Raw genomic sequence first — 14,547 nt, 5'->3', positions numbered from 1 at the left:
ATATTTTCTCTGTGTTAGGATGCTCAATATCACATTAGGCAAGCTATTGGCATGAATATTGATAACATTGCCCGCACAAATATCAGCATTCCTCTATGGTATGTTTGTACTCCATCCTGCAACCTCCCACTTTGTCAGCTATAGATACTCCTTCATCTGACTACCTGCAATTGTTTAATCCACAAAGAGCAGTCAACTTTGATTTCTTGCACATTTATACTGATGGTTCAAGATCTGAGACCTCAGTTGGCTTTACTTCCTGGTATTAATATTTCCAACCAGATCTCACTTAATTTCAGTAATTATACAGCAGAGTTGCATATTCAGCTTCCACTTGTGCATATAAAATGAAAACTGCTATCAAATGTGTGTAATTTATATAGACTCAATGAGTTCTTTACAGGCTATCTCCTCTCCTGTGTATAATCCACATCTAGTACTTTGTGAGGTTTTACAACTGTATGCAAAATTAAGACCCTTAATTTTGATGTTCATTTGAAGCTGGATTCCCTGCTATATTGGAAGTATAGGAACTGAGACTTGCAAATACAGCTGGTATAACCAAGTCTTCAATCTAATAAACTATAGACAATTTATTAGATCAAAGCTAATTACCTAATGGCAGTCATCATTGCAGGAAGCACTGACAAACACATTGCATGCGATTCAGCCTGAAATTAAGCATTGGCAGTCTAGTCAATGTAGAAACAGAAGAGAAGAAGTTGTCTTTCTAGGTTCTGCATAGGTTGCAGCTTCTTACACATTGTTATTTACGGAGAGCTGTTGATCCACCTAATTTTAAAAAAATGCAATACTTCTCACCATTTGTCATATTCTGGTGGAGTGCCAGTACTTTACACAAGAGAGGAATTCAATTTTTACTCATCTGGCTGAGCCTTGTACATTCAGGTAGATCTTATCTGACTCAGACAAACTACAGTAAAATTTAGTTTTAGAAGGAATTAATTTATACAATCACATTTGATTATAAATTGTATTTATATATAGATGCTGCATTATTTAACTTAATTTTTACTTAATATTTTTTTGTACATAATGTTATTTACTAATATATCTCTTTATGACTATTTATTAATATGATGCACTATGACCTTTGCTGTCCTCATGTTAAATCATAAATAAACAAGTCACCCAGCAACAAATCTAAGCAGCTCCCTTTTTCTGACTCCACTAACCCAGCTTGAAGAGAAGCTGGGGTATTTACCATAAATGGGTGACCCAAAAGCAAATAGTTCCCAACCAAAATTCCTGACAATCCTCTCTCCATTCACCCAATACTCTGAATCTTTTCTTAATTAGTTCTCCTTCCAGTACGCTGATGAGATGGCTGCTTACATTGGTAAATCAGATCATAATCTCATCTGGTTTTATCTGTAATGGAATGCCCTCCCTCTTAGTATCTTTAACATTGTGTACTTTGGCACTACTGCAGTGGGAAGATCTAAGAGATTTTTATTTCTCCTTTCATGGGTAAACTATTCTTTGTTTGCAAGATCAAGATACAGTGTACTCTCAGTATTTGCAAGGGGTGTGTTCCAAGACTTATCATGAATAGTGACATCTGCAGATAATTGGTGTCCCTTCCATGGTTGTCCCATTCCAGAAAAACATTTTTTTAGAGTAAATGTACACCCAATTGTCAGTGTTCAACAGAAGTTCAGTGGCTCATTTCTTCCATGTTTTTTTTTTAAAGGGAAAGTTTGCTTCTTGAAAATATTAATAAAATACAAGTAAGAGAAATCGATAAAATTATTTATTATTAAATTTGTCAACACATTTAAATCAACACTAAAGAAAGTTTTTTTTTTATTTTATGTGTTGGACATGCATATCTTATTGGTTAACATAAACTAAAAATATTAATCTTTTTTAAAAAACAAAAAAAAACCACTTATGGGGATACTTTTTTTTTTTTCATTGTACAGCATGGTATACAATGCAAATGCTTATTCCAGTTCTTGAGCAATTGCATTGAAGAAATGACATTGAAGGATTTCATTCATGTATTTTATGCTTTAAATTTCTCAAGTCTTCAAAGATATCTGCAAAAGACTATCATCCATTGGTTCACATTTGTTTCCTCTTTCTCTTCTTCTACATCGGTTGAACTTTGTATAAGCTGATCAAGATCCTCTTGTGTTAACTCATAATTAGGTTCTTATAAGAGTAACTTACCATATTTGACAATCCCTCCCTTCAGTGCAACATGCCATGTTAACTATTTCTTGGTTAGCAGAAAGGATTTTCATACCTTTTCAATTATTTAATAAAATTCTTCAGAGAAAATTGCTGTTACTTCTGGGCCAGCAGAAGCTGCATTGCCAATCTCCTTTAAATTTCTTAAAGAAAATGTATTAAATCCTTCAAATCAACTTTTTTTTGGAAAGGAATGTGTTTCTGGAACTTTCAGAAGATGATTCTTCTTCACCTTGTTCCTCATGATAATGATTATAAAGAGAGTTTGCTGTTTTCCTTAAAATTGTCAAATCAATTGGCAATCCCTTTTTTATATTTGTTTTCCATCCACACACTCAGTACTCTTTCCATTTTACTTAACATGTGTGCATACACAATCTTCACACTGTTTGCTGCACTAGCCACAAAACAACTACAGATTTTCTTCTCTTTTATAAATGTACTGCACTGTAGACTCATTAATGTCATATATCTTCATCATGGTCATGAAAGATTTCAGATCATTAATCTTATCTACAAGTTCCACTTTCCCTGCCAGTGTGAGAACTTTTTTTCCCCTCTTTGTTTTATAAAAATTGTCACATTTAGCTCCCATTTTTAGTAGATAAGGGTATAAAAAAAATTACTCATAGAATACAACATGCAAGCATAAATGTCACAGTAATAATCTCACAGCTGATGAAAAAATTTGACTAGACCAGTGTGTGCTGTTGCCTTACTGATGATGATGCACAGATGGCAGGGCTGCTATGAATAATTCAAACTGCAAAGTGAGCGACTGCAAAAAAGCAAGGGATCACTGTATTTGTAATCTTGTTACAGAAATTATTCATGTTGGAGTGAAGGCCTTCATTTCCTACTCTGTTTAAAATTCCCATTCAGTATCCAAACCATGATTTTCAAACAAACAAAAAAAACTTCCTGGATTGTTCAGAAAAAGATAGCACTTATTGTAAGTGGTAACAAAAAACTCAAGGTTCATTCACTGTCTACACTGAAGCCTGCAACACTTGTAAGTCCATCATTAACAGGACTAAATGTAAAAACTGTCTGCCTGTTCTACTGATAGCCATGCCTTCTAGTTCCTTGCAAAATCTGTTGGTTGCAACTTTTGTTCATTCTGTGCTTCCACTGCTTTATCACCCAAATGATAGTATTGCAACACCACCTAAAGATAAAGCTGATCTCCTATAATCATTTTCTCATTCAACTCTTGAATAAATGATTAAGGCAGATCACCTCCTTTTATCTGGAACATTCTGCTAGAAAGATATGGGAAGAATCTTGAAAAACCTAGATGGTTCTGATGTAATCCCACTAGTTGTGTTCAAGAGATGTGTTTCAGAACTAACATGTGTTCTTCATCATCTGTATACTATATTATACTCAGCTGGCATAGAAGCAAGACAATATACAACCAATTCCAAAAAAAAAAAAAAAGTAAAAAAGTGATAAATGTCTTCCATCAACTCTTAACTCTCACTTCAGAGTTATCTGAAGCAATGGAGAAGGTTGTTGATAGTCAACTTCTTTGCCACCTGAGGAACTGTCAATTAATCAGTGATCACCAATATGAATTTACAAAACAAGATCTGCAGTAGCTTTCCTCACATCACTCTTCTCTGGATAAAACCTGTGCTGCTGCACTTGATTAGTCTTAGGCATTTGATAGGGTTGGTCATCAAGAGCTTCTCAGCCATTTGCCATCTTATGGTCTGTCTACCTTCTTTCTTTGTGCTCTTTGTTCATTCCACATGTAATTGTGGAAGGCGTTCTCTCTCTCTCTCTCACACACACACACACACTGTTTTCATCCACTGTCTCACAGATGGTCAGTTTCTACATTGAGTCTCTTCTACAAACATTTCCATGGACATTGTCTAGCAGAACCTGCACTCGTGCCTAGATTTCTGCTAAACCTACAGGAACATGAGGAGTTGCTGACTCACAAATCAGCTGCTCCCATTCATCTTTCAGTCATCTACCTTAGTTCTGTAGAATGGCCTTCTCTGAAATATTCTACCCAGAACTACAACCTCTAGCTTTTTAAGAGGAATATGAACTGATTACTTTGCTCTTGACCTTAGCCCACACTTGGCATTTATCTGGTATGGGCCTTGCAGCTTCTTGTGTGGGAGTGATTAAAAAAAAAAATCATTTGACCCCAAGTAGCCACTATAAAAAAATGTAACCATATGCAGTTGTTTTTGCAACAACAAGTTAAAGCCAAAAAAAAAGTTTATTTTTTTAAATTTTATTTTATATACTGTGTTAGATCATAATGTTAAAAGTAGAAGTAATCCAGTTTACACAGATATTTAATTATTTTTATAATTTTAATTTTATTCATGCAGGGTCCCTTTAACACCTTCAGGATTCCACAGGATAAAGAATGCGATTGGACTGGTCTCAAATTTAGTCCTGATGGCAAAACTATTCTTATATCTACTAATGGACCTGTAAATCACCTTCTTGATGCTTACCAAGGACTTCCATTGCAGACACTTACAGTAATTTTTTATACTTCCATTTCTAGATGTCAAATTGCTTATATTTGGAATAACTGTTATGCGACCTTTTAAATTTCTGATTAATGTAAATAGTCATTTGAAACAGTTAAGTATTTTGGAATTAATGCTATAATGTGTGTATTAAGGATTAGTAATTGACATGATTGTGATGTGAGAGAGATAGATAGCATAGAAGGGATGACCCCAAGAAACAGTACGACATTTTTCAGAGATGAGAAATGGTGACAACTGTGAGATAGGGAATTTAGTTGCAGAATCAACTTGGACTACTTATTTGAATAGGTCAGGCTTTAAGAGTTGCTTGAATATCTGTCATACTGGTAGTCAATTATCATGCATGTATCAACAATTATTGACATTAACTAGACCTAGTTGACAGAAGATGATAATATTCTTACTGGAATAGAATGGAAATAGGTACTGTGTGTTTGAGCAGAATGAAAAGGGGGGGGGGAATTGATTGTACATGATTCCATATGAATTGAATCCAACTGAAAAAGAGATTGGGAATGGCAATGATAGTATGAGTAATATAAGCAAAGAATTTGGGGCTTTGTGAAGTAGAGATTTATGGAACAAAAGTCATAGTCAGGTGAATTAACAGTATCTCTCTCTCTGAGTTCAGTCTATAGCAAATGCTGTAGACTAAACTGCACAGGAGACTATCATTATGGATGAATTCAACTATGGCAATATTGACTGAAGGAAGGAGAAAACCTGCAAGAAGAGGGGAAGCAAAATTTATAGTTGCTGAGAGACAACTTCCTTGTGCAGCACAATGGGACTTTCAGTGCAAGAATATTAGATTTGGTAATAATATTAGATAATCTGTTTATAAATGTGATACCAGCTGTTTCCAGTTAGTGAAAGTGATCGTTCGGTTTTAACTTGGGTGATGAAATATCATATAGGAGTTTTATTTAAAAGAACATATATCTGGAACTGTAAGGCAGGCAATTATAGTAAACTAAAAAGCCAGCTTGTTACTATGTCGTAGTATGAGAAATGCACAATAGAGAAATCAGCAGCAAATGAGAAATGATCAAGGATGCAGTTCATCCTTTAGACATCTTTGTCTCCATTCCATTTAATTTCCTTAAATTTCAGTGGAGTTAAATGAATAAACAAAACTTTAAGCAATTACATAAAAATAAAATGTGGAACCAGTATCAAGAGAAATGTGAAAGCCAGGTGCCCAAGTGGTATAAAGACTAGACCAGGAGAGTGACAGCCATAGTGAGGAAGGCAAAATGAGGCTGTGGAAAAAAGTTAGTTCAATAGGCCAAGGGAATTCTGAAATTCTTTTGGTACCTGACAAAGGAAGAATGGCATGGGAGGACTAATCTTAATGAATACAGATAGTAGGAAAGTGTTGAATGCACAGGAAATAGATGGGTTATTAAGTAATCACATTCCGATATTAAGGTATATATTCCAGACAGACCCATTAGTTCTCTAGCAGCTAGAGTGGAACTTGATGAAGGTATTAAAAATATTGCAAGAGCTTGATGCAAACACAACAGTGGGTTTGGAGGGAATATATATTAACACGGATGCAAGGAATTGGTATGAAAATTAGCAATGTCCAAACCTCATTCGTTTAACTACATTCAAGACAAGCATGATTTCTAATGATTGTAAAAATTCTTGTAAAAATCCTTGTTTAAAGGAATTAAACAAGGATGGAGCTAAAATTGTTGCCATTTGTAGACCAGTCTGCATTTGTAATAGTCAGTAAAGTAACAAGAGGTTGGTTGATCCTTTATAGAGGACAATGCTTTGTCTTGTTTCAGTAATTTGCTTGCATTTTACAGTATGAAATGGAATTTTGCATCTCATGGCAGTTGTGAGGGAGGAAATAGTCATGCCTTAAAACCTGAGTAATGGTTTGATCAGGAAACATGTGAGGTCTAGGTTCTTCTCATGACTTATGGTAATTGAATGGAATAAACTGCTAGTGGGCATCATGAGTACATCGTCGGTGAATGTTTTCAAGGAGGGATATGATAGGTACCTAGGTATTGCATGACCTGCAACCTATCCTCTCTCACTGAGTCCCTAACCCCTTGACGGTGCCTGTATAATAATAATAATAATAATTAGCAGTATTAAAGTTGAAAACATAGTCCTCCTTAAAAGAAAAAAAAATTTAAATTATTTTTCTGTGATTAATATATACCATTTTCTGATATATGATAGTCAACACATTTAATATTTCATGAGTAGTTTCCTGTCAACAAGTTTCTTAAATTAATCCTATTCTTTCTGACTGCATCAGTGTACCTTAGTTTCCTCCCCTCCTTCCCACCTGCACACGCACCTCTTTTACTTCAAACACTTGAAGCAAAAGAGAGTTTTTTTATTTTTGTTTATTTTTTTTTTTTTATTCTTGGAAATGAAGAGAATTTTAATAAACAAGAACACTAAAATAGGCATTAGAATTGGAATATTAACTAGTCCAATTGGAGTATTGGAAGTTATGGAAGTGAGTCATGGACACCCAGAAAGAGTGATATGGAAAGAATTAATGCATTGCAAATGTGGTGTTATAGAAAGATGGAAAAGATTAGCTATATAGAAAGAATATCAAATCCAGAAGTTTTAAGACGAGTTGGGATGGAAAGAACACAGCTAAAGAATATTATGCAAAGAAAGACCAGGTTTGCAGGACATCTTCTGAGAGGTTCTTCGGGACACCTGACAAGAACTATATTACAAGGGAAAGTTGAGGGGAAGAGAAGACGTGGAAGACCAACTAGAGAGTGGTTTAATGGCATCATGGAATGGACTGGTTTAAGAATGATGTAAGCAACAGACAGAGAGAAATGGAGAAGAGCTGCTCATCTGCTGCAACCCCCTTGCTAGAGGATGCTACCGGACGTCGTCGTCCAGTAGCATCCTCTATTCTGGTTAAACGACACTATTTTCCTGGATTATCTCTGCTTATAGCTGCTTGAATAATTGTATTGTGCAGTTCCTTTTCAATGTGTTTATTATTTGCCAGCTGATTGGCCAAATGGTTAACATAATTGCTCTCCAATCAACAGGCTGCAAGTTCAAATTCTCTCATGGTAATGGATGTTTGTGGTTGTCTTTGTGGGAGATGAATTTCATCTCCTGGTATGAAACTACTTCCACGCTTATTGGAGGCCTGAAGTGGCTTGATAAAAGTTCCATGTTTGATTTCTAGTGCAGCATTTCCAGATTATATAAAAATATCCTTGAAAAATACAAAAAATTTAAAATGATGTAAAAAAAACCACACCCTACCTATGATATTGATGTCCCATAATTTTGCAATCTCTTGTGGGTGGGAGGCACAAAAAAATAAGCATGTTTCCTAAAATATGAAGAAATTGCCTGAGATGTGTGAGGAATGCTTTGGTTTGGGGAGAGTTTAGGATTGACTGTAATACAGAAGAAAGGAACTGGGGCTATTAAGGAATCGTATCTGAGAAATGGTATCAGTAGAACTTTTTATACAACCAGAAACAATCTGTTGTTTGAGTACTAAAAACAATCCCACAAATTGTGGAAGTATCTACAATAAGGGGAATTAAATTGTTACATTCATTAAGTTTATTCTCTCTAAAATTGTTAGAATAAGCGAGACACAATTGGGTGAGGATGACATCCTGATAGGTATAGAGATGGAATGATATATTTTTTGTGAAGACAGATGGAGCAAAAAAGGAAGGGGTGGTAACAGAGGAGTTATGCCAATCTATACAAGGAGTAAATAGTGGTGGTGGGTTTTGAGCCAGTATAGTGTGATGTAGAGGTGGACAGTATGAAATATTTAGTTGTGTGTTGCTATAATGAGAAAGACGGTGGGAAGGAAATGAATAGGCAAATTAGCTTGATAAATAAGAAAAGAGTTATCATTATAGGTGAATGCAGTTATGGTAATGTAGATTGGAATGAAGAGATGGAATCTGGGAGCAAATGGAATGAATTTTTGAGAGACAGTTGCCTTAGGCAGTAATGGAGGGCATTTGAGGATCAGTGGTCTTGGATTTGAGTATATCATCAGATAATGTTATCATAGAGGTGTTGTATCTTCCTCCATTTGCCGAGTGTGAACCATGATGTAATCATCTGGATGGTGTCTAGTCGTATGGGAACTTCTGTGAGAAAGGGATATGGGGCTGGTGGAACTGTGAACTATTTGGCAATGACAAACTCAGGGAACAGCTTGCAGCAATATCATGGAATGAGGAACTGGATCAAGAGTTAATACTGCTTGCGCCCTACTTGAGAACTATCTGGTGGAGGCAATGTCAGAATGTATTCCAAAGGTCAGGAGGTTCAATAGGGTAGGTCTGAAATGGATGAATGAAGAATTGAGGCATGTATTCTGGAGGAAGAAGGCATTATTCAGGCAGCATAAGATGAGTGGTAATAATTAGTGGTATGAGGAGTACAAAGAACAGATAAAGAAGGTTATATATAAATTTTCAATATTTCTTGCATTGGGCCAAGTTCTAAAGGAGTGGAAAGCAGGTGAAGTTGTTCTTCATAAGGGAGGTGATAGGCTTCAAGTTATAGGCCACTCTATATGTTTGGAGTTGTGGTTAAAGTAGAATGGATAATTTTAGCAGTCTACTTACTTATTATAAAAAGGTGAAAAAAATGCATTGGGGAAGGTGATGCATACACTATTGTATATTTAGATTTTGCAAAGGCCTTGAATAGATCACCACATGACAAGCTCATAATTAAATTGCAACAGATAGGATTTGGATGGAGATTAATGCATTTGATTAGAGATTGGCTGTTTGATAGGTATCATCAAGTTGTGTGTGTAAAGAAGCAATATCCTAGAAGAGCAGAGTCACTAGTGGTATGCTCCAAAGGTCTGTTTTTGGAACTGTTGCTATTTAACTTGCATGTTCACGTTATTGGGAAAGTATTGAGTAGTAATATGCAGTCGTTTGCAGATGATGCAAAGTTGGGGAGAATTAAAGAGTAGAGCAGTTGCTGTTGCTTTGTAAGTGGACTTGAATGCACTGGCTGTGAATGGGCAAGTGAGTGGAGTTATCAGTTCAATGTTACGGGGGGTGTGAAAAGTTCTGATAAACACCTAGAACAAAAATGATATTAAAGCAACTGATATAACCTCAAGAAAGAACATATCCGAAAACCCTTTAGACCCATATGTTTCATCAGATTGTAATAATTTCTTGTTCTTTTAAGATATATAAGAAGACATGTCAATTCCTTCATGGTGATCATAGCAACTTTTCAGCACACCCTCATATGGTTTTAAAATTTGAGAAGCAGAGATGGAGGATAGATATGCAGTTGATAGCACTATCTTGGAGAAGGCGGAAGAAATGTCTGGGATTGATTGAGGACAAGGGCCTAAAATTTTTGGGACACATAGCTAAAATTGTGAGAATAGCACAATGGATTATGGCAATAATGCACTGATGTGTAGCATTAAGGATGTTATGGTTTCATTGTATAAGGTTTTGATCAGGCCACACTTGGATTATTGTGCACAGATCTGGTCACCTATTTTTGGATGAATGAGAGATATTAGAAAAGATCCAGAGATGATTGACTAAGGTTGTTTCTGGTCTTTGGAATGTTGAGTACGAAGATGTATTGAGGAAATGCCATTTGCCGAGACTGGTGGATAGGAGCAGGAGAGGGGTATGATTGTGACATGTAATTTAAAGGATTATTACCAGATAAATATGGATGAGGTTCTACATAGAATGGGAGAGAACAGTAGGTCATCTCTGGAATTTGTATAAGAATTTGAGCAAGGGAGCAAGCAGAATTTTTTGCATGGAAGGTGATTGCCTGAGAGAGTGGTAAATGTATTTAAGGTGTGGTATAATGAACTCTCCATTGAGGTCTGATAGTGGTGATAATCATCTTTAAACATCTTTTTACAAAATGTTTAGATATCTTTTGTCCTCTGACCATCTGGATGCATTTTATTGAAATATATCATATTTGGAATCATGAAAATTTGTCATGCAAAACACTCTGCTTGCTCCCTTGCTCAAATTCTTATACAAATTCCAGAGATGACTTACTGTTCTCTCCCAATTCTATGTAGAACCTCATCCATATTTATCTGGTAATAATCCTTTAAATTACATGTCACCTCAATTTTCATTTGTCACAACACAGAGACAAAATGTGTTGAAATATATTGCAGTAATGTTGCAGTGGCTGTGTGGAATATGATAAAAATTTGAAATTTAGGATGTACACTAAATATGCACGTGTAGTTCAGATTTTTTAGTAAGAAAATTTTGTAGCTAAATAATTCAAGCTATTAATAATAATTCTGACTCTCTGACTGGAATTTAAATTAAATTTGGTATTTCAGATCTTTTTGCAGTTGCAAAATTAGGTAAAAAAAAATTATACAATAACCTGATGAAGATGTGTGAAACTAGATGATATATGTTATGTTCTCTAGTGGAAGCCAATACTACCCCATTTTTTTTTAATGACATCACTCAATAAGTCGATAGGAGTTCCATAAAGTGATTAGTGGTGCTACATCTACGTTTTTTTCTTAAAGTTAAAAAGATTTTGTTTAGAAAGTTTTTATTAAATAAAAAAAAAAACTATTCTATTTTGTCCAATTAGCAGTTCCTCACTGGCTGAAAAAATCTACCCGCCACAATGTGCAAGTGGGCAAGCATATTTCTTGAGCCCTGGTGTAGTGTTGCCTTAAAATCATATCCTTCCAAATTGTAGGAAATGCCAACTAAACCTCTAGGTGGTAGGTAGGATTTCCAGTTTCAGTCTTCCATCCCTTCATGAATGTAGTGTGGATGATGGCCTTGCTGGGCATGCTCATTACACTGATTTTATTTGGCTAGGGAGCCAGCAGTATCTCCTCCATTTGAGGATACCTCAGTAAAGCAGATTCCATAGGCTTGTCACCAGATAGTACATTAGACTAAAACCTGAAGGCTTCCTCTTCAGTTGGCAAATAATCCAGCTGTTGCTTACTCTGCCAGGTTGTGCTTGGAAGAAGTCCATGTATAGCAATGTGCAGGTGGAAATTGTCCAAGGTACTTGGACTGAAATCTGGACACTCCCTTTGTGGGAGTTATGAACACAACTGACTTACCTCAGCTGCATGTACATGATCTCTGTGCAAAAAAAAAAAAAAAAAAAAAAATTATACCCTCTGTCCAAAAGGCAGAAGAAACTAGTGGCACCACCTGTTGTATCTTTTTGTTGTCGAAAGCGGCAACCTCCATTAGTGTTGTTTCAACTGTTAATGACATTTGTTTCATTAGAAGCTGAGTTATAGTGCCAGGAGTGACTGTGTTTTGACGAACGGTCGGAAAATGCGTTTCAAACAGAGAGCTGCGATTGACTTTTGTGTTAAACTTGGTAAAAGTTTTACCGAAATGCATCAGATTCTTCAAAAAGCATATGGTGATGAACGTTTATCCTGTCCTCAAGTTTACGAGAAGTTTAAGCCATTTCAAAGTGGTCGTGAGACACTGGAGGACGACGAAAAGCCGGGCTGTCCAAAAACTGGACTGAGCGAAGTTAACATCCAAAAAGTGTGTGATTTCATCAAAGAAAACCAGCAATCATCTGTGAGATTGATCGAAGATGAATTGGGGATTGCAAAATCAATTGTGCACAACATTTTGACTGAGAGTTTGGGCCTTTGTAAATTGAATTTGCGATTTGTTCCCCACAAGTTGACTGACGACCAAAAAATGTATCGAATCGAACACTGCAAGGACCTCATTAAAACCGCTCGTAAGGACTCAAACTTCCTTGAAACGATCATTATTGGTGACGAAACGTGGTGTTTTGAGTATGAGCCCGAAACAAAGTACCAGAGTGTTGAGTGGAGACCACCAGAAGAGGGGCATCTGAAAAAAAGTCGCTTGGAGAAGTCAAAAGTAAAAATAATGCTGATTTGTTTCTACGATTCCAAGGGCATTATCCACAAAGAATTCATTCCGTCTGGAAAAATGGTCAATGGTGAGTTTTATCTCGAAGTTTTGAAGTGATTGATAGCGAGAATTCGTCGTGTACGGCATGAATATCGTGATGCAGATAGCTGGTCACTTTTGCACAATAATGCACCATCTCATCGTTCTAACATTATCACTCGCCTGTATTCACCTGATTTAGCATCCTTTGACTTCTTTCTTTTCCCCTGACTTCATTTGTCGATGACAGGAAAGTGATATGACATTATATGACAGCAATATGTTACTGCCGCTTGAAAAGCAACAGTAACCACGATCCTCAACAGTATCCCAAAAACCGATAAAAAAATAAATTTAAAAAAAAATCATTTAACTAATTCATTGACCAAGCCAAACATGTATCGAAGCTGAGGGAGAGTATATTGATTGAAATAAATGATTTGAATAATTATAATTGGCATGTGTTTTATTTTCTATCAAAAGTTCGGTTTCTTTTTGGACGGAGAGTGTATATCAATGATTCACTATTCCTAACTGAATCCCAATTGGCATCATCTATGACTACAGTCCACCTCGAATATCCCGACTACGTCCTACATGATACGTTCTACAAAAAGGAGAAACATGTGCTTTTCTCAAAACAGATATCTCTTGCCAATGATCATCCAGCCACAATCCTTGCTTTTTGATATGCTCTCACTCAAGATTTCCTTACCTAACTTTATAGCCTTCATTTGCTACCTTAACTGCTCCCCCAATTCGACATGCTGCCCTTTTTTTGACTCTTATTACTAAAAGTTGATTTCATGCAATCCGACCACCCAAATTGTAAGATTGTTTTCCTACGAGACCTTAACATCCATAACATAGAGGGGTTCCCCTTCAAACCAGAAGAGGAACTGAATCGTTTGCCATAAATTATGAACTATCACAAATAGTTCATAATGAGCACAATGAGGACTGTCTGGTATCCTTCCAAGAAGAATACCAGACAGTCCTCATCATTCTGGAGAGGACTAAGGTGATGGTGGTCTGAGTTATCGAGAAGAAAGGTGACCTCTACATATCTGGAAGGAAAACTGGTTGAAATGAGATCATGAATATTGGAAGAGTGAAGAGGGTTATCAGGAAATTCATGGAGGTAGATGTACAATTTGCATTGGGAAGTCATTGCTTATAGCAAAGGTTTTCTGCTTTTCATTCAACTTAGTCAGTGGTGTTGAATTGTGGCCACCTAGAAAGATGATCTCACTATAGCTGGATTGCAGATGGTCAAGTTTCATGGAAAGGAATGTTGGAGGGATCTGAATGGTTATCAGAGTTTGGAGACCAGTAAATGCAGCAAATGAATGTTACTAAATATACATAGAAACCAAACTAGAGAATTCTAAATAAGCCATTCTCTGGCAAACAGTGTCAGATCTTACAAAGGCACATGCACCACCCTTATGGCAGAAGGAATCATGAAGTGTGTAATTTGGACTGAAGATAGATTGTAACAGATGTATCTGCATTTAATAGTGAATGTCATTTATTATTATTATTATTAAGAGAGACCTCCAGGGAGTCAGATACTCATCGAGGGAGGCCACATACTACACACACACCAGCTATCATACTTATTCTTGAATTCATTCACACCGCTTGCACTCACAATATCCAATAGCAATCCATTCCAATCACGCACCACCCTCTGAGTGAAAAATCTAGCCCTCACACCCTTCTTGGCAGCCTTCATTCTCAGCTTCCAAGGATGCCCTCTCGTTCTTTCCCCACCCTCCATAAATTGAAATTCTGTATGACCCTTTCAGAAGTTTGTAAGTCTCAATCATATCACTCCTCTTTTTCCTGTTTGCTAGTATCTG

General features: G+C 36.3%; 1 protein-coding gene across 1 annotated transcript in view; it reads left to right on the top strand.

Moving 5' to 3' along the window:
* The window catches only part of LOC150106591 (WD repeat-containing protein 82-like), a 228,974-nt gene that overhangs the window by 167,457 nt on the left and 46,970 nt on the right, over window positions 1-14,547 (top strand). Inside the window, exon 6 of the mRNA XM_090392561.1 lies at window positions 4,572-4,727. Within this exon, the coding sequence (XP_090248687.1) occupies window positions 4,572-4,727 (156 nt within the window). The remainder of the gene's footprint in view (window positions 1-4,571; window positions 4,728-14,547) is intronic.

This window comes from Typopeltis vanoorti, chromosome 5 (assembly GCF_054136105.1).
Source record: "Typopeltis vanoorti isolate ZY-2024b chromosome 5, IOZ_Tvanoo_1.0, whole genome shotgun sequence".
NCBI classification, from domain to species: domain Eukaryota; kingdom Metazoa; phylum Arthropoda; class Arachnida; order Uropygi; family Thelyphonidae; genus Typopeltis; species Typopeltis vanoorti.
This window is presented reverse-complemented; position numbering and strand designations above follow the sequence as displayed.